Here is a 21422-nt window from a genome sequence, read left to right on the forward strand (position 1 = left end):
TAACGTTTGATGTCTTCCTATTCCATACATGTAAACCTAATATCTAGCCCACCACCATCTATTCTGTTGATGGTGGTGAACTTTATCCCTTCCACATTACTCAGCGGTAATAATAAACCATGCGCAAAAACGACTGCGTCGAGCTTCCCAAACTACAGTGCGTATAGCGCTCAGACGCTGCTGCAGACAGACAATCCGTCCAGACTTGGAAGGCAGAAGCCTAGCAACACGACAAAAAAGGCGGTGACTGGGAGAACAGTAGGTTCCAGAATGTCTCACGACGTTGCAAATGTATATGGTATTCGTTTACTTTAACGATATATTAGGACGGTATATTTGTGCGCGGCGGCTTTGACTTCCGAGACGCGCGTCTCCAAACTTTGTCCACTTCAAAATACAGGTAGTGTTCAACCTCTCACTCGAACAGAAACCTAAATTCTCGGACAATGACAGGTTCAATCATTTTTAGCATTCTCTGTATTTGGATGTTTTCACCCAGTCTGTCACGAGGGACCGGGTTTATCTATCAGTTTCCAGGTGTGACATTGCAACGCATCCACACTGAACACACCGCTGGACCCCCTGCAGGCACCAATGCGGTTCGCAGGTAAGTGGACCTCAAGCAAATATTCATCAGAGAAGTGATCATGAGTTCAAGTTGTTGTTCAATGTTAAACAGCTACTGATGTGTAGAAATATACCTTTTATATAGTTATCAACCCTGTTGAAGTTGTATGCTACAATGCATGAGCTTGTGCGTTGACTTTAAACAAAAGTATATAACTGTGGTACAACTATTTTCTTGCCCGCTAAGAATAACGAAGTGAAGTACTGGCAATAATGGAAGAGAGTATTAAGAGAAAATATTAAGATGTGGTTCTGGGTTTGGATTGGAATGGATGAATGGAGCAGACGTTCAAGTTGCACATTGCTGCCAAATTGAATACTCTCTCTTAGTATGTGAATTGCCTCTCAGCTCCAGTTTATGACACTATAAACAACTTTATTTCCAATTTCACATCCTCACATCCTTTTATTGTCTAGATTTGGCTTGATACACCAAACTTCTCAATTGACAATAGCGGACCGCCCAGAGAGTTGTCCTTAATAATGATGAATAGGAAAAAAATATTTGGTTTATTATTCAAAGTTAAACGGAAATATGTTTTTGACTGCCTTGTATTTTGATCCCCTTCTCCCAGATACCATGCACACACACACACACACACACACACACACACACACACACACACACGCGCGCGCGCGTGCACTAAAACTAAAACACACTCACACACATAGACACGCACTAAACCTTTACCTCCCTATGGTCTCCTTTGGTAGGAACTGGTGTCAGTACACAGTGTCGAAGACTGTGTCATGCCAGGTGCACAACGGGACAGAGAAGCTGGTACAGCGTATGTTTCAGAGTTGCCGGTGGCCGGGACCCTGTTCTAACCTCATCAGGTATGGTCGGCACAGTTCACTCACTCCAACAGGCCCTTCATGCAGTGGAAAATACACCTTCAGACATGAGAGGTTCTGGTTTCAGAGTTGCGCTGGGACCATCTCGTTTTGAGGGATCATTTGCTCAAATCACTGCATGTAATTAAAAAGATAATGCGCAGTAGCCCCACAATGTCAATTCACCGTCAAAGAACTATATAGATATACATCCTAATGGGTTGCAGTAGCTTTGAGGGAATGGCTACCATTTCCAGGTTTCCCTTGGTTCTCTTTAGGACAGCTATGGGTCAAGTGCCATTATACATTTTGGTGGCCTTTGCTGACAGTGTATTCTGAATCATAATTCTACATATCCTGAAGACAAAGCCATCTTGATGGAAAAGAGCAGGTCATTGATTCTGGTTTCAGTTCAGCTGGCCAAGAGTCTGGCCAGACGTTGCACAGGGGTCATGATTATGGTGTTTGTATATTTGTAGCCTAAAGAGTCCTTAATGTCATCCAGCTTTGACTGCAGACAGTCTAATGACTGATTATTAAGCCTCATGGAAATATTATTTGTTTGTTGATTGAAGAAGGCAGATTTACTCCCTCGACCACCACACAGAGCAACAAGTCATCCACCATTAAGGCATATGAATAAGATTTTTCCCATTCCAGTATTCCCAGGTCTGCCATTGCTCCCAGAACAGACACTAATGTAAGACCATAGCCATTTATTATATAGATGTGTGTGATTTGCAACTGTTTGGTTATTTTATGTCTTTGGGATCCATCCAGAAAGACTACTTTAATGGGTTCCCTGTATTCGGTCATAGTGTTAAGCTTGGATCGGCATTGTTATTTTATCCCTATATTATAGACAGGTTCAACATATTTTGATTTAGAGTTATTCCCGTGCAAAGAGGTCCATGTATTCTCTCTTTTGTCTGTTGTTAATGTTACTGAAATCATTGTAAAGGCCTCTAATTATGTCCGTGAAGTGAACATCTGCCCCAGTTAGTGACTATGCTCTGCTTTCAGTTACAGGACCATTGTCCGGCCCACATACATGCTAACGTATCGCCAGGTGACGGCGTTGGAGTGGAGGTGCTGCCCAGGCTTTATGGGCGACAACTGCAGAGAGGGTGAGTACTGTACCTGTGTTGTCTGTCTTGTCTGTCTTGTCTGTCCTGTCTGTCCTGTCTGTCCTGTCTGTCTGTCTCAGAGAACTGGTGAGCTGGAGGTAGAAATGACACAAGGGCACTGCAGTCAAAACTGTAGTCCCATTGTGTGTACCTCATGCATTGGTTTCATCCTAAACTCCCTGCTATGAATGACATCAAAATCACAGGCTGAAAAACAATTATTTCACTAGGCAAGCCAGTTAAGAACAAATGTTTGTTTTCAATGACAGCCTAGGAACAGTGGGTTAACCTTGCCTTGTTCAGGGGAAGAATGACAGATTTTTACCTTGTCAGGTCGGGGATTTGAACTTGCAACCTTTTGATTACTAGTCCAACACTCTAACCACTAGGCTACCTGCCGCACCAGGCTGAAAAACAATGGCTGATCATCACCCTCTCATGCGCTGTATTCTTGGCTTGGCATTTTGTTTTTGTGGTTTGTTTTGTTTATTGAATCTCCTGACTGTGGTGTAAGGAAGACAATAGATAGGGATAGTCACTGAATCAAAAGCTCAACTTGGCTCTAAATGACAGATTATACTTACTGGTCCTCCCTCTTGGTTGGACTCACTGTTCTGCTTCTTCTTGGGAAAAGTTTCCTTATTGTAACTTAATGGACCAAGATACTGTGTTTTTTCTGTTCTCGTGTCACCGATATGGGGGTTCAGATTTATGACTGGTGTCTGATACAGAGAACATGGCTCTGCTCCCCAGTTCAGACTGTAGCTCTGTTGAACATAGGATTGATGACCCTCCTCTGTGTTCTGAGGAGTCAACTTACTGAAGGAAAGCATATGTCATGAAGATGTGAAATGATTGTTAATGGCGCTGTATCATTCGTGGGGGACGACATGTTTACTTGTTTCTGTCTGTATGCACTGCTATCTATCTCTTATATCTTGATGTTCCAGTGGCTACCTGATGATGATGCTGCACTCTATCCTTCAATTGTACCAAAAACAGTATGTTGTTGTCATATTGTGCGGTGACCATAGAGAATGATAGAGGACTCTAGGGCCCAAAAGCTTATTTTAGCATGGGCAGCGCCATTGAGGACATTCACCATTTTGAAGTAGTCAACTGGGTGGGACTTCCTATGGGTTAAGGAAGGAGCACATAGTTCCATCCAGGTCATCAAGAGGGATCAGCCAATGAATAATACTTGTGAATAAACATTCCATAACAGGTTGCCGTCAATCGCCAACCTTGGCTTTATATGCACCCTTTCAGTTTGTTTACTACCTCATAGAAGGAGTTGAAGAAGAAAATGGACTACTTACTTCAAAATGGAGATGGCCTCAATGGCGTTGCCCGTGCAGTCACAAACGCCATAATGAGACAGATACAATGAAGAGTCCTCTATCAATCTCTATGGCAGTGACACACACAAGTACATTCACACATACACACACCCCTCCACATACTGTCTGGAGAGGGGCCTCTCCCTGACTGGAAGTGCTTTCCCTGTGAATGGGTAAACAGAGCCAGACTGTTGTGGAGTGGGGCGACCCTCGGTAAAGTGAACCCCCTGGCCCTACTGGTCTGTTCTACTGAGAGCCTTGTTTTGGTTTCAAGGGAACCAAGGTCATCCGCTCCAGCTGTTGTTAATGCACCAAACCCCCCTACCCAAACTCTCTCTCTTTCTACCTCTCCCCTGTTAGAGCGGATGCCTTCACAGGGCAGACTAGGAACCCCAGGGATTTGCTGTTTCAGGGCAGGAAGCTCAGCTCTAACACACACACACACACACACACACACACACACACACACACACACACACACACACACACACACACACACACACACACACACACACACACAAATAGCTTCACTTAACATTCACCTACAGTAAATCATGTAAAACTGTCATTGGGAGATTTGCGTGAATCTCAAGCACCCGTTACAAATTAGGATTCAGCCATGATTCTTGAACATCTGCTTCTGGCCCCATCACCAAACATCTCCATCTTTGCAGTTATTCACATGGCTGCGGAATCCACTGGCATGGCAACTCAACCATGGCTATCAGATATCATGTCCTTCATGCATGACATGATCTGTTGATTTTGGTGAAGAAAATGAGTGCTAGTCATAAAAAATTAAAAAATTAAGTTATAATTGCTGAATCAAAATGTTGAAAGGTATAAAATGTTGGTCTGGAATTCTCCAGTGTAGCCTTGTTGCAGCTTCAGGTGAAGGACCTGGCAGCAAGAGATGGGAGAGTGGTCCTGTCATGCTCAGGATTCCAAAAGTTTTTTGGGGCTGTTCTATAGAAGAACCATTTTTGGTTCCAGGTAGAACTCTTTTGGTTCCATGTTGAATCCTCTGCGTAAAGAGTTCTACCTAGAACCAAAAATTGTTATTTAAAGGGTTTTCATATGGTGCTTGCATTGCCAGGATCATGGGTTCAATTCCCGCTGGGGCCACCCATATGAAAAAGTATGCAAGCAGAAAGGTGTCTGCCAAACAGCATACAGTATATAGGTACAGTGCCTTGCGAAAGTATTCGGCCCCCTGGAACTTTGCGACCTTTTGCCAGATTTCAGGCTTCAAACATAAAGATATAAAACTGTATTTTTTGTGAAGAATCAACAACAAGTGGGACACAATCATGAAGTGGAACGACATTTATTGGATATTTCAAACTTTTTTAACAAATCAAAAATTGAAAAATTGGGCGTGCAAAATTATTCAGCCCCTTTACTTTCAGTGCAGCAAACTCTCTCCAGAAGTTCAGTGAGGATCTCTGAATGATCCAATGTTGACCTAAATGACTAATGATGATAAATACAATCCACCTGTGTGTAATCAAGTCTCCGTATAAATGCACCTGCACTGTGATAGTCTCAGAGGTCCGTTAAAAGCGCAGAGAGCATCATGAAGAACAAGGAACACACCAGGCAGGTCCGAGATACTGTTGTGAAGAAGTTTAAAGCCGGATTTGGATACAAAAAGATTTCCCAAGCTTTAAACATCCCAAGGAGCACTGTGCAAGCGATAATATTGAAATGGAAGGAGTATCAGACCACTGCAAATCTACCAAGACCTGGCCGTCCCTCTAAACTTTCAGCTCATACAAGGAGAAGACTGATCAGAGATTCAGCCAAGAGGCCCATGATCACTCTGGATGAACTGCAGAGATCTACAGCTGAGGTGGGAGACTCTGTCCATAGGACAACAATCAGTCGTATATTGCACAAATCTGGCCTTTATGGAAGAGTGGCAAGAAGAAAGCCATTTCTTAAAGATATCCATAAAAGGTGTCGTTTAAAGTTTGCCACAAGCCACCTGGGAGACACACCAAACATGTGGAAGAAGGTGCTCTGGTCAGATGAAACCAAAATTGAACTTTTTGGCAACAATGCAAAACGTTATGTTTGGCGTAAAAGCAACACAGCTGAACACACCATCCCCACTGTCAAACATGGTGGTGGCAGCATCATGGGTTTGGGCCTGCTTTTCTTCAGCAGGGACAGGGAAGATGGTTAAAATTGATGGGAAGATGGATGGAGCCAAATACAGGACCATTCTGGAAGAAAACCTGATGGAGTCTGCAAAAGACCTGAGACTGGGACGGAGATTTGTCTTCCAACAAGACAATGATCCAAAACATAAAGCAAAATCTACAATGGAATGGTTCAAAAATAAACATATCCAGGTGTTAGAATGGCCAAGTCAAAGTCCAGACCTGAATCCAATCGAGAATCTGTGGAAAGAACTGAAAACTGCTGTTCACAAATGCTCTCCATCCAACCTCACTGAGCTCGAGCTGTTTTGCAAGGAGGAATGGGAAAAAATTTCAGTCTCTCGATGTGCAAAACTGATAGAGACATACCCCAAGCGACTTACAGCTGTAATCACAGCAAAAGGTGGCGCTACAAAGTATTAACTTAAGGGGGCTGAATAATTTTGCACGCCCAATTTTTCAGTTTTTGATTTGTTAAAAAAGTTTGAAATATCCAATAAATGTCGTTCCACTTCATGATTGTGTCCCACTTGTTGTTGATTCTTCACAAAAAAATACAGTTTTATATCTTTATGTTTGAAGCCTGAAATGTGGCAAAAGGTCGCAAAGTTCAAGGGGGCCGAATACTTTCGCAAGGCACTGTATAAAGCAATAGAGGAAGAGGGAGATATGGAAATGCAGTGACTAGAGATTTGTAACCTGTTATTTATTCTTGGAACATCATCAGTTGGAGCTGTACACATTCACTGTTCACATACCCATTGCAAAACTCCAATGTGCTTTGAATGGCAAAACAAGTTCAAAGAACAAGGTGCTATTCACAGCCTCGTCTCTAGACTGTTGAAGCGAAGCACCCCAGGATCAGTGCTCGGGAGGCAATGTTATCCCTGGATAGGAAAGCCACAGTTGCAGAAGTCAGCCCACTTACTGTTGTGGCAAGAACCACATGCCTTTCCCGTCTTTACCCAGAAAGCATATGCTTCTGAGGGAAAGAAATTACATCATCTGGGGTTGGGAGGTCTCCCCCCCACTCTATCGACACAGTTGTTTCAGACAGCGTTCGCTCCCAGGGCCGTTGCGTTAATTGAAACCAGCGCGTCGTTGTTGTTTCAGGTTTGCGACTCCTCTAGAGTGAGCTCTTCCAGGTTGTCGTCATGCCGTAATGCGCTGGGCGGCGAGTGTGTCATCTAGCCTTGGTGTGTGTGTGTGTGTGTGTGTGTGTGTGTGTGTGTGTGTGAGAGTGTGTGTGTGTGTGTGTGTGTGTGTGTGTGTGTGTGTGTGTGTGTGTGTGTGTGCAACCTGGTGGATGTGAAAGCTGGGTATCAGCCAGCTGTCTGTGGTAGTGCATGCACAGCTGCTGTACCCCGGATTTCACTGCTCTATGGAAACAGCCGGTTAAGAGAAGAGTCATCACGACATCCACTCTTAGGAGCCATTTGACAGGGAGCCTATTATGGGACTTTGTAAGCAAGTGTTCTCATGAACTGCCAGTCCCTGTCAAGATGAGCATGTTGCAGGCACATGGCAAGTGTCCGATTTCATAGGAAAAAATATAGTTCAACTGTGCAGCTTTTTAACCGTCTTCGTCAGATTTAGAAGCTGTGGAATTGCACCTGTGAAATTGGCTGGATGTGCGCGCACTAACTTCGTCAGACTTTAACCAGAAGGATTCAGTCTTTGGTGGTGAAACAGACAATAGATGTATTGTCCGTAGCAATGAGAACTGGATGTTTCAAAGGGGACATAGTTCTGCCCTTTCAAGCATCCAGTGGAACCCAGTCATAAAGGCACAGAGTCTACGAAGGTCCAGAGCCAATGGAACACACATTTTGACTCAAGCTGTCCATAATGTTGAGGGAACAAAACAGATTCTTTTTCAATCAGTTTCACAGAATTTTCTTCATATGCCATGTGCTTCCCATACTCACCCGTGTCCTTTTGAGTTCCCATCCAATCCATTGAAGGCTTCATAGTCTCTGTTAAATGTAATTTTACGTCAAGGGGGGAAAAAAATAGCATTGTGGCTGTAATATTTCACTTGACTCATATTTTTGTTCTGCTTCGATGACTTTCATGACAGGGCCTTGAGAACGCTGCCTCAATCATTCGCTTTCCTCCACTAAAACCCAGGCTTTGTAGTGAGTTGTTATTTGCTGGATTTGGCATGATTCTTACTTGATTGATACTCCCTGGACTGTATTTTAAGTGACCATAACAAATTACTGTTGAGTAGTATTACTCGACATAAGCATATGCATTTGGTAATGCTATTATTCATGCACAATTTGTCAGAAGTCAAAAGGTTATTATTTATTACCCTGATTACAAAATGTGAGCAGGGAACTCAAGTGACCAATTTACGGTTGCTGCATTGACCTGCATTTACAGTGCCTTCAGAAAGTATTCACACCCCTTGACTTTTTCCGCATTTCGTTGTGTTACAGCCTGAATTTAAAATGGATTAAATTTAGATTTTTTTGTTACTGGCCTACAGACAATACCCCATAATGTCAAAGTTAATTATGTTTTTAGATATTTTTTACAAAGTAATTAAAAATGAAAAGTTGAAATGTCTTGAGTCAATAAGCATTCAACCCCTTTGTTATGGTAAGCCTAAATAAGTTCAGGAGTAAAATTGTGCTTAACAAGTCACATAATAAGTTGCATGGACTCACTCTGTGTAATAATAGTGTTTAACATAATATTTGAATGACTACCTCATCTCTGTACCCCACACATACAATTATCTGTAAGGATCCTCAGTCGAGTAATGAATTTCGAATACAGATTCAACCAAAAAGACCAGAGTGGTTTTACAATGCCTCGCAAAGGGCACTTATTGGTAGACATTGAGTATCCCTTTGAGCATGGTGAAGTTTAGTAATTACACTTTGGATGGTGTATCAATACACTCAGTCACTACAAAGATACAGGCGTCCTTCCTAACTCAGTTGCCAGAGAGGAAAGAAACTGCTCAGGGATTTCACCATGAGGCCAATGGTGACTTTAAAATACTTACAGAGTTTAATGGATGTGGTAGGAGAAAACTGAGGATGGATCAACAACATTGTAGTTACTCAACAATACTAACCTAATTGACAGAGTGAAAAGAAGGAAACCTGTACAGAATAAAACAAATATTCCAAAACATGCATCCTGTTTGCAACAAGGCACTTAAGGTAATACTGCAAAAAATGTGGTAAACAATTAACTTTTTGTCCTGAATACAAGTTGTTATGTTTGGGGCAAATCCAATACAACACATTATTGAGTACCACTCCCCATATTTTCAAGAATAGTGGTGGCTGCATCATCTTATAGGTATGCTTGTAATTGTTAAGGACTGGGGAGTTTTTCATGATAAAAAGTAAACGGAATGGAGCTATGCACAGGCAAAATCCTAGAGGAAAACCTGGTTCAGTCTGCTTTCCACCAGACAGTGGGAGATGAATTCACCTTTCACCAGGACAATAACCTAAAACACAAGGCCAAATCTACACTATAATTGCTTACCAAGATGACAGTGAATGTTCCTGAGTTGCTAAGTTACAGTTTTGACTTAAATCTACTTGAAAATCTATGGCGAGACCTGAAAATGTTGTCTAGCAATGATCAACAACCATGACAGAGCTTGAAGAATATTTTCAATAATAATGTTGCACAATCCAGGTGTGGAAAGCTATAAAAGACTTATGCAGAAAGTCTCAGCTGTAATCACTGCCAAATATGCACCTACAAAGTATTGACTTACAGTACCAGTCCAAAGTTTGGACACACCTACTCATTCAAGGGTTTTTCTTTATTTGGATTATTTCAAGGCACACTTAACAAGCATGGCTACCACTATCAGGGATCAAGGTAGACCCAAGTGCAGACTGTGTGTGAAGTAACAATGTTTATTGTAACAACAGGGGCAGGCAAACGACAGGTCAAGGCAGGCAGGGGTCGATAATCCAGAGTAGGAGCAAAGGTACAGGACGGCAGGCAGGCTCAGGGTCAGGGACAGGCAGAGGGGTCAGGCAGGCGGGCTCGGAGACAGGACAGGCAAGGGTCAAAACCAGGAGGGCGAGAAAAGAGAAACTGGAAAGAGGAGCAGCTGAGACACAAAACGTTAGTAGGCTTGAACAAACAAGACGAACTGGCACAGACAGACAGAAAACACAGGTATAAATACCCAGGGGATAAGTGGGGAAGATGGGCGACACATGGAGGTGGTTGGAGACAAGCACAAGGGCAGTTGACACAGATCAGGGTGTGACAACCACAGCATTCTGCAGCGACATACCATTCCATCTTGTTGGCGCTTGGTGGGACTATCATTTGTTTTTCAACACACCTCCAGACTGTGTAAGGGCTATTTGACCAAGAAGGAGATTGATGGAGTGCTGTATCAGATGACCTGGCCTCCACAATCCTCCGACCTCAACCCAATTGAGATGGTTTGGGATGAGTTGGACCGCAGAGTGATGGAAAAGCAGCCAACAAGTGCTCAGCATATGTAGGAACTCCTTCAAGACTGTTGGAAAAGCATGTGCAAAGAATGTGCAAAGCTGTCATCAAGGCAAAGGCTACTTTGAAGAATCTCAAATATGAAATATATTTTCTTGGTTACTAAATTATTCCATATGTGTTATTTCATAGTTTTGATGGCTTCACTATTATTCTACAATGTAGGAAATACTCAAAATAAAGAAAAACCCTGGAATAAGTACTGTAGATGTGTCCAAACTTTGGATTGGTACTGTATGTAAATGAGATATGTCTGTAATTCCTTTTAGATAGATTTGCAAACTATTCTAAAAACATGTTTTCACTTTGTCGTTATGGGGTATTGTGTGTAGATGTGTGAGAAAAAAGTGATGTAATCCATTCTGAATTCAGGCTGTAACACAACAAAATGTGGAATAAGTCAAGGGGTTTGAATACTTTCTGACGGCACTGTATATGATGTTCCTTAGATCCACAGTTGGGAATGGACTGAGTATTTTCCTCCAGTGCATCATTAGATTATCCAGAACTCCCTACTCACCAACCAAAGGATACAAATCATCCCCATAGTGCAGAACAACCAAACAAGTGTGCATCTGAGGAGACTAAGAATAGAGACAAATACTAGAATCATTCATCTCCCTATTCAAGTCCCTATAAACATTTGTATTGTTTTATCTGGAAATCCAGGAACTATTTCAGGAGAGTCAAGAACATATTGTGAACTATTCCAGACACCCCAAAACAACCTTTAAAAAGCCACGTACCTCTCGTTTATAAACAAATATCCCACTGGGCACAGATGCCAATTAAACGTATATATGCCACATTGGTTCAATGTAATTTCATTGAAATTATGTGGAAACAACGTTGATTCAACCAGTGTGTGCCCAGTGGGAAGGCACTGACCTGGCTGACCTGAAATGTGTTGCCTGCTAAAGGGCAGCAGCCTGCGAGGCGAGGCATTGGCATGGCTCTGAAGTGTGTCTGTCTGTGTTATGCTCTGAGTGGCAGCAGACATGATTTATGGAGGGTCAGCGGGACCAGCTGGAGAGGCCTGGTCGCGTCCCTGACTTCTGTGGGCCAGCCTGGAATGCATTTGTCCACAGAAGGAATGAGACTCAGGAAAACCCGCCACAGCCTTTGTTGTGACCAAAGGAGGGATTTGGATGATAAGTCCTTGAAAGAGAGGTCCACTTGCTTTTCCAGAATGGCTTGAGAACATCTGGCCACTTTGCTTGGCTTAAGTTCTTCATGATCTACAGTGGAAACACTTGGTTTAAGGGGTTTTCTACTTACTTTGATGCTGTGTCTTCATTCCCACACCATTTGGAGACCAAAGTAATTGCAGAGGGAGTGCAATACTTTTTCATACTTTGCTATACTAAAACAAACATGAAAATATCCTTCAAGGAACTCCACAGCAACTTGTATTGGAACTTTTACTTATTTTGAGTGAAAAGCAAGCAGAGAGAGCAGTGCTCTGTGATTGTCTGCAGGCTACAGACACTTATCTGCGTGTTTGGTCAAATATTTGGACAGACTGAACCCCTCGGGACACGGGTTGCCTTTCTCAGAGGGAGCCCCTCTCCCAGACTCAACTCGGGTTACAGTGACCAGATTTCAGCCGTGGCTGGAGCTGCTCTCACAGGAACATGCCAACTGCTTTTGTTTTGATTCACGTCCTGCTAACTCAACCCTCCTAACCTCCCCCAACCCACCACTCCCATCCACAGACTGTAAGGCATTGAGATATCCCTGGGAAAGCACCCGTAATAGACCTCTCTCAGTGTAGTGTGGGGGTCTAGAGTCTAGACTAATATCTTAAGCTTTGTCTGTACGTGAGAGTCACAAATCATCATCACCACTCAGTGGTATGAGTCAGTGGCTTGAATTCCAGGTGCAACTAAATACCCCTCAGACTGGCAAAGTAGTGGCTAATTTAAAGATGTACCGTGGCAGACACTTGGCCATGTATGCTACAGAATGATGTTTGTATAGTAGGTTCAATTTAACATCAATCACTGGCTCAGGCAATAGAGTGATAGTTAGATTTAGCCTTCGTTTTTTAGGTCATAATGCAGAATACATTGGCAGCTTTGAATTGATTCAGTTGCTATTGACCCCATTTGAGTCGGAATGAATGTCTTTACGAAAGGTGCATTTCAGCCAAAGGCCCATAAGATATGATCAAAGGTGCGTGTTTTTCGATGTTTGCTTAACCTTTGGAAATGTGTCTGCTAACATTTTTAGAAGTGGTCGAAATGCCTGGAATAATTGCATCCATATGGAGCCATGCAGGGCCTGCTCTCGTCACTGTGGAGCTGGCCTGTCAAAAGGAAGGGTCAGACACAGTCTGGCTAAGAGAGGGAGAGAAATACAGAATAGGGGTGGTGGTGTAATGGAGCAAGGTAAAGAGAGACTTAATATATGGCCCTGGTCCAAATCCGATAGCGTAGGAATACATGATATGCAGGGTCTGCCTGCCAGTGTTGGGGTGGATGGGTGGGAGGCACCTTGACCCTGGAGTTCCTCTCAAGCGAGAGCTGAGTGGGTCACTGTGACTGTGACCTCAGGTTAATCCTCCCAGTGGGTTGTCACCAGTACCTCTTGGTTGTGAGGCTGAAGCTAATTGTCTTGTCTATTCAACAGGATTTAGTTCGGTCACAATGTCAAAAAGTTAGGAAATCACTGCCTCTAGTCATGGGTATCACCTCCAGTCACACTCCAACTACAATGGACTGGGAAACAATTGCTTACTATCTTTTAAGCACACAAGAAGAGTTGACTGTTCAATGTCAGCTGATTATTTACGAATCAGTGACATCTGCTTGTTTTCTCTCGAAGTTATGGATTTGAATTAGAGGTCACGCAGACGTAAACATTTTAATATTTACTCAGTCTGTGTACAGTAGGTAAGGACCATTGGACAATTGACTCATTCTGATGGTCCTTTCGCTACCTACATAGTACACAGCAGGCAAGCGGTACTAAATGCCTCCAAGTGAATTCACTGCTCAGTGTGAGTGAATGTGTGCAGTATGTGTGCAGTATGTGTGCAGTATGTGTGCAGTATGTGTGCAGTATGTGTGCACGTTTAAAAAAAAATTGTGTGAGCATGAATTATACTGTGGCCTGTAGTATGTAACTCCCTCTCTTCTCTTCTTCACTCTCTTTGTTTCTCTCTCTCCCGATCCCATCTTTTCCTCCTGTCTCTGCCTAAGTGGACCAGTAAGAGCTGAAGATGGGAGTCAGTTCAGTAATAACCAGACTGTTAATCTGTCTGTGTGCTGTAGGGTTCCCAGACGGCAGTCCATGTAAGCCAGCACACTGTTCTCACTGCTCGTTACGTCCACAGGCACAGACCGTCGGTAACAGCATCCCTACAGCCCCTGCATCCTACCGTACTATCCCAGCCTCCACTTACCGCTATTGTATTGACCGGCTCCATAAATCAAATAGCGGCTAAAATCCCACTGCGTTTGTTTAAATCACCACTTTACTAGGTTTGTGGCACACCTAAGTCTCTCATGAGATTGTTTGGACGGCTGGGAAAAAGCCTGCTAACGAAGCTGGAGCCTGAGTCTCTGTCTGTGGTAATGACCACTGAGGAGGATATCCCCATTATAAAGCAATAAATCTGAGGCGGAACATCGTCGCTGGGTTTTGGAGATTGCCGGTGGCGAGTCTCCAGCGCTGCTAAAGCGTACTGTAGCTCATCCTGCCAAAAGCAAGAGGCGTCCCTGAGCACTTACAGGACCGTGCAGTCATGGAGCCACTGATTTCTCCTCACTTAGCTTTATCGGAAAAGATAGTCTAAGGAAAACTATTTGGAAAGGGGTTTTTGGACAATGGAACACGAATTGTGACCAGGAATAAATCTGAGTTTTTATTGACAATTCTTGGGCAAGAAAAGTTTGAGCCGCAACATGCAGATGGTATGTACAGTTGAAGTCGGACGTTTACATACACCTTAGCCAAATACATTTAAACTTAGTTTTTCACAATTCCTGACATTTAATCCTAGCAAAAACTCCCTGTCTTAGGCCAGTTAGGATCACCACTTTGTCTTAAGAATGTAAAATGTCAGAATAATAGTAGAGATAATGATTTATTTCAGCTTTTATTTCTTTCATCACATTCCCAGTGGTTCAGAAGTTTACATACACTCAATTAGTACTTGGTAGCAATGCCTTTAAATTGTTTAACTTGGGTCAAACTTTTCAGGTAGCCTTTCACAAGCTTCCCACAATGAGTTCTGTGAATTTTGGGCCATTCCTCCTGACAGAGCCGGTGTAACTGAGTCAGGTTTGTAGGCCTCCTTGCTCGCACACGCTTTTTCAGTTCTGCCCACACATTTTCTATAGGATTGAGGTCAGGGCTTTGTGTTGGCCACTCCAATACCTTGACTTTGTTGTCCTTAAGCCATTTTGCCACAACTTTGGAAGTATGCTTGGGGTCATTGTCCATTTGGAACACCCATTTGCAACCAAGCTTTAACTTCCTGACTGATGTCTTTAGATGTTGCTTCAATATATCCACATCATTTTTCTTCTTCATGATGCCATCTATTTTGTGAAGTGCAACAGTCCCTCCTGCAGCATAGCACCCCCACAACATGATGCTGCCACCACCGTGCTTCACGGTTGGGATGGTGTTCTTCAGCTTGCAAACCTCCCCCTTTTTCCTCCAAACATAACAATGGTCTTTATGGCCCTTTTTGTTTCATCAGACCAGAGGACATTTCTCCAAAAAGTACGATCTTTGTCCCCATGTGTAGTTGCAAACCATAATTTGGCTTTTTTATGGCGGTTTTGGAGCTGTGGCTTCTTCCTTGCTGAGCGGCCTTTCAGGTTATGTCGATATAGGACTCGTTTTACTGTGGATATAGATACCTTTGTACCTGTTTCATCTAGCATCTTCCCAAGGTCCTTTGCTGTTGTCCTGGGATTGATTTGCACTTTTCGCACCAAAGTACGTTAATCTCTAGGAGACAGAACGCGTCTCTTTCCTGAGCGGTATGATGGCTGCGTTCGTACAGATGAACGTGGTACCTTCAGGCATTTGGAAATTGCTCCCAAGGATGAACCAGACTTGTGGAGGTCTACAATTATTTTTCTGAGGTCTTGGCTGATTTCTTTTGATTTTCCCATGATGTCAAGCAAAGAGGCACAGAGTTTGAAGGTAGGCCTTGAAATACATCCACAGATACACCTCCAATTGACTCAAAGTATGTCAATTAGCCTATCAGAAGCTTCTAAAGCCATAACATCATTTTCTGGAATTTTCCAAGCTGTTTAATGGCACAGTCAACTTAGTGTATGTAAACTTCTGACCCACTTGGAATTGTGATACAGTGAATTACAAGTGAAATAACCTGTCTGTAAACAATTGTTGGAAAATGACTTGTGTCATGCACAGAGTAGATGTCCTAATCAACTTGCAAAAACTACCGTTTGTGAACAAGAAATTTGTGGAGTGGTTGAAAAACGAGTTTTAATGACTCCAACCTAAGCGTATGTAAACTTCCGACTTCAACTGTAGGTTCCATTTGATAGTAGAGAAAGAAATTGAGTGCCTGTGACGATTGTTAGTCTTCGACAGTCAACCGGTAGTGACTTAGGTACCTTGAGCTTATGTACAGAAACTCCCTAGAAGTCAGCATTAAAGACAGATAGGCATAGGTCTCCTTCTCCCCCTTCCAGACCAATTTCTAATGGTATGGTCAATCAATCAAGCTTCCACCCTCTCCTTGTCTTGCTCTTCTCCTTTCTCACTCCCTCTCTCCTCTCTACTTTTGTTCTCAAGGCTCAAGGCCTTGGTCAAAGGGCCTCTCAGAACTAGTGACCTTCTGTGTTCGGTTGATCTAAGAAAATATTTTGGTGAGACGCTTGCTTGAAAGGATGTTCCATGGAGAGTTGGTCAGCTCCAGCCCCCAAGCAGCCCCCGGCAGGCCACTTCCTCCTCTGCTCCATAGGAGACCAGCACTGACATCTGACGGCAGCAGATCCCATCTTTACCAATTAAGGGCAAAATCCTCCTCTAAACATTTCGGTTAGGCCAAATATATCCGCCCCACTGCGACAAGACGAAGCCTGCGTGTTTCAGTGACATCAAACATGGGATGGAAATGCAGTATCCCGGGCCATGTCTTGACATTCCCCCTCATCGCAAGACATTAGTGATGTGCTCCCCTACTGTGAACACTCTAATGGGAAATGTGGTCAGCCTTCCAAAGAGGGGGATGTGCTTGTCCCTTTAACTCCTTTTAACTCTGATCACAGACAAGCCTATGTGCTGCTGAAATGTAAGAGCATTAAACTAATCTCCAATCAAGAGATTATCACCACTTTAAACCACAATGACTGTAAGCAGTAGTCCTTCTGAGATACACAGATCATCAACTCTTTCTGTTGTTTTAGTTGCCGATGGGGTTTTGATGGAGTTCTCCAGCAGTGATCTTGGGGTGTGTTGTAGAGAGAACCAGGCAGTGTTTATGTAAGGTCCAGATGAGCTCTTCCATCCCCTCTGATTGTGAGACTGGAGGGGAATCACAACGCTGGGGGACTCTGGAGCCTGGTTCTCATTTCCCCTTCCACCTCGGTCCCTCCTACTTCCCTCGTCCTCCGACACGGCCTTTCTGATGCCTATCTCTGGCTGAGCAATGTCCGGGGATATTTTGTAGTCCATATCTAAAACAATAATGGGGTAGTAGTTAAAGAGCTCAACTGGGGCTGTGCCAGGACCTCCCCAGTGCTCCTCGGTGACCCCATCTCTACCATCCATCCATCCCTGGTGCTGCGTTGTGAACACTGGCGTTCCAATTTATTTCACCTGTGTTTTATGTTTTTGGGAAAAAGTGATCATCGAAATTTGGGAAATGCCCTATTGCTATTCTTATGTGGAAGCTCAAGCAGTCAACATGTTTGATTAAATTTCAAGGTGAACAAGGGTTTTTCCCTCATGGTAACTGGAAGTGATAACTCTGTCATGAAACCCAGATCTACATATGTTGAGTCCCCATTGTTTTTTTTTCAGGTCAATGTGTTTAATGGTTTTGGCAAACAGACTTCCCAAGACTGGGTCGTGTTGGGTTGCATTGGGTCACATCGACCCATATATTTCTCTGTAGTTCAGCCACATGTACAGCCACATAAATTTGAGTGTGTGAGTTACAATGTAGAGACGTGTCTGGTAAGAAGTGGTTTGAGTGGATATATGTTTGTAGTTCATTAACGCACCCCAGATGTAACAGGGTTAACTCACACAACCTTGCACCTTTGCTTGGAAATCTGCCATGTAAACTCTGTTTCTGTTTGTCCTCAAGTGAACTGATTATAATGCAGATTATTTGTTTTTCCATAACTTGCTTCATATCACACAGCATGCATGGCTAATTTAACATCTGAGAACATTCTCCACCATTCACATGAATTCCACATATTGCTGTTGCCTTGCAACTTACTGATTGATAAGAGTATGGAAAACATAAACAGATGCTAGCTCTACCTACTGTAAGGAAAAAACATACATTAGTTTACTATTATTAACGCACTACAGAGATACGGTTCATACTCGCAAACAGTGGTTTGATTGTGAGAACCAAGTTTGTATTTTTCTTGAAGAGGAAGTTCCCAAGCTGGACAGGCCCATATCACTTAGTAGCAAGCAATAACTACAACCTTAGACTGGAAAATATACATTGTCCCATTAAGCTTCCGTCAGTTGTTCATCCAACTGCCAATAAATATCAGCTTTGGTAAGTGATAATCAAAATGGAATGGCATGACACATTGCACCAAGGAACATGAGAACCAGACAGACAGACGGATAGACAGTGGAGCGCAGTGGATTGCAGAGCAGGAAATGGTAGTAGACAGCTGAACGGGACAGGTGGACACACTGTGGCCCCACAGGCCGTAAGAGAGGGATCCGGCTCACTTCCCTAGAAGTTAAGGGTTAGGGTTCAGGTTCAGAGTGGGACATAGACTCACACTATTCCAGAACTGAAAAAGCATGTGCGAGCAAGGAGGCCTACAAACCTGACTCCGTTGCACCAGCTCTGTCACAAAAAATTTGCCAAAATTCACCCAACTTAATGTGGGAAGCTTGTGGAAGGCTACGCAAAACGTTTGACCCAAGTTAAACAATTTAAAGGCAATGCTACCAATACTAATTGAGTGTATGTAATCTTCTGACCCACTGGGAATGTGATGAAAGTAATAAAACCTCAAATAAATCATTTTCTCTACTATTATTCTGACATTTCACATTCTTAAAACAAAGTGGTGATCCTAACTGGCCTAAGCCAGGGAATTTTTACTAGGATTAAATGTTATTTGGCTAAGGTGTATGTAAACTTCCGACTTCAACTGTATATAAAGGGGTAAGGTGACTAGCCATCAGGATATATGATAAACAGAGTAGCAGCAGTGAATATGATGATTGTATGTGAGTGGGTGTGTCTGCGTGTAGAGTCAATATACTGTAAGTGTATGTGCATATTGTGTGTGTGGGTAAATTATGGAGTGTTTGTGTGTGTGTGTTGGAGTGTCAGTGTGCGTGAGTATGTAGGACCCTGTGAGTGTGCATAGAGATTTTTGCGGAAGCCGAGAGAACAGTCTATGGCTTGGTGGCCGGAGTCTTTCACCATGCTCCGGGCCTTCTTTTCACACCGCCTGGATGGCCAGGTCCTGAATGTCAAGGAGCTCAGCCCCAGTGATGTACTGGGCTGTCTACACCACCCTCTGAAGCTCCATTTTCAGTCCCAGGGTCCTAAGCTTGGTGACGAGCTTGGAGGGGACTATGGTGTTGAACGCTGAGCTGTAGTCATTGTAGTCAATGAACAGCATTCTCACATAAGTATTCCTCTTATCTAGGTGGGTGAGGGCAGTGTGGAGTGCAGTTGAGATCGCGTCATCTATGGATCTGTTGGGACAGTATGCAAATTGGAGTTAGTCTGGGATCATGGAGTTGATGTGTTTGGGGGTACGGTTAGTCCCACTTTGAGTTATGAAGAGGATGGTGTTCAATGCAGACAATCTTTGGCCAACCTGTTTTCCTATAAATTCCTGCAGACTCATTGTGATAGCGGCACGATCAAATCCTTTCCCTGGTGTTATTTGCTTGGGCTTGTAGCATGGGAAACAGGAGAACACTGAGCATGTTGTTTGGATGATAAAGACATAAGAGGAGCAGCTGCACACAGTAGGAAACTGCTGTATGCTGATGTGGAGAGCTATGAGAAAACAAGCAGGACACAATGACTTATTATGGTTTGACTTCAAGTTCCATCTTCCATCAAAGCATCATGACTGGGGACAGTGGATGTGGAGTGTAGAATGACTACTAAAAGTATCCCCTGACAAAGTTTTACTTTAGCATATGTATCCTCCACTAGGGTTCAGATATCTTTTGTGCAACGCTTGCCCAAACTGAAAGCACATTTTTCCACAGCTCTTTACTCAAATCACTTTGACTCCTTGAGTTACCTTGAGTTAGTATGTTGGGGAATTGACAGTCCACCAGGAAGTGTGCCTAAACTTGCCACACTGTGACCTCCCATAAATCTGCCAGAACTAAGGAGACTGAGAAGACACAGCCAGGCCCAACTCTGACTGACCGCTGAGGGAGGGGTGGGGGCTGGCCACTTCTACTGGGGAGCTCCATTTAGCATTCAGCCACATGCCAGCTGATTGCAGAGCTCTAAGTAAGCCAGCAGTTTAATCAAGCCTCATTCCTCAAACTCAAGTAATACTGTAATTCCAGAATCTGCCATCATTTTGACATGTCCTTTATAAGCAACTGTTTGGAATGGGATACTTCGCAAAACAGCTGGCGTACCCATCTGTCGAGTAACTAAACACAGTTCATACTTCACAGTGACCTTTCTATGTCTATGAGTGAAAAAGATGTGTACCTACACACTGAACAAGGCTGCAAAGCCAAAACGTCTGTGTACGCTGTCCCTGATGCAGTGAAAATAATACAACAATCCAGAAATGTAGTAAACTTTATGCAACATCTTTTTGAGTCCGGACCCATCACACCTTTTTATTTACAGTGGGGCAAAAAAGTATTTAGTCAGCCACCAATTGTGCAAGTTCTCCCACTTAAAAAGATGAGAGAGGCCTGTAATTTTCATCATAGGTACACTTCAACTATGACAGAGAAAATGAGAAAACAAAATCCAGAAAATCACATTGTAGGATTTTTAATAAATTTATTTGCAAATTATGGTGGAAAATAAGTATTTGGTCACCTACAAACAAGCAAGATTTCTGGCTCTCACAGACCTGTAACTTCTTCTTTGAGGCTCCTCTGTCCTCCACTCGTTACCTGTATTAATGGAACTTGTTTGAACTTGTTATCAGTATAAAAGACACCTGTCCACAACCTCAAACAGTCACACTCCAAACTCCACTATGGCCAAGACCAAAGAGCTGTCAAAGGACACCAGAAACAAAATTGTAGACCTGCACCAGGCTGGGAAGACTGAATCTGCAATAGGTAAGCAGCTTGGTTTGAAGAAATCAACTGTGGGAGCAATTATTAGGAAATGGAAGACATACAAGACCACTGATAATCTCCCTCGATCTGGGGCTCCACGCAAGATCTCACCCCGTGGGGTCAAAATGATCACAAGAACGGTGAGCAGAAATCCCAGAACCACACGGGGGGACCTAGTGAATGACCTGCAGAGAGCTGGGACCAAAGTAACAAAGCCTACCATCAGCAAGGGCATTGAAGATGAAACATGGCTGGGTCTTTTATCATGACAATGATCCCAAACACACCGCCCGGGTAACGAAGGAGTGGCTTCGTAAGAAGCATTTCAAGGT

At 43.3% G+C, this 21422-nt stretch overlaps 1 protein-coding gene across 2 annotated transcripts in view; it reads left to right on the forward strand.

Moving 5' to 3' along the window:
* Nucleotides 1-184: 184 nt before the first annotated feature.
* The window catches only part of LOC110537536 (collagen alpha-1(XXVI) chain), a 47178-nt gene continuing 25940 nt past the window's right edge, over nucleotides 185-21422 (forward strand). Inside the window, exons 1-4 of one of the 2 annotated variants that reach the window (XM_036937491.2) lie at nucleotides 185-400; nucleotides 500-607; nucleotides 1342-1464; nucleotides 2485-2588. In XM_036937491.2, coding sequence (XP_036793386.2) covers nucleotides 1418-1464; nucleotides 2485-2588 — 151 coding nt within the window. In that variant the 5' untranslated portion in view covers nucleotides 185-400; nucleotides 500-607; nucleotides 1342-1417. Of the gene's footprint in view, nucleotides 608-1341; nucleotides 1465-2484; nucleotides 2589-21422 lie in introns of both variants that reach the window. The other variant, XM_090192408.1, reaches the window with a different exon arrangement.

Source organism: Oncorhynchus mykiss, chromosome 12 (assembly GCF_057628025.1).
Source record: "Oncorhynchus mykiss isolate SJ-2025 chromosome 12, ASM5762802v1, whole genome shotgun sequence".
Taxonomy (NCBI): domain Eukaryota; kingdom Metazoa; phylum Chordata; class Actinopteri; order Salmoniformes; family Salmonidae; genus Oncorhynchus; species Oncorhynchus mykiss.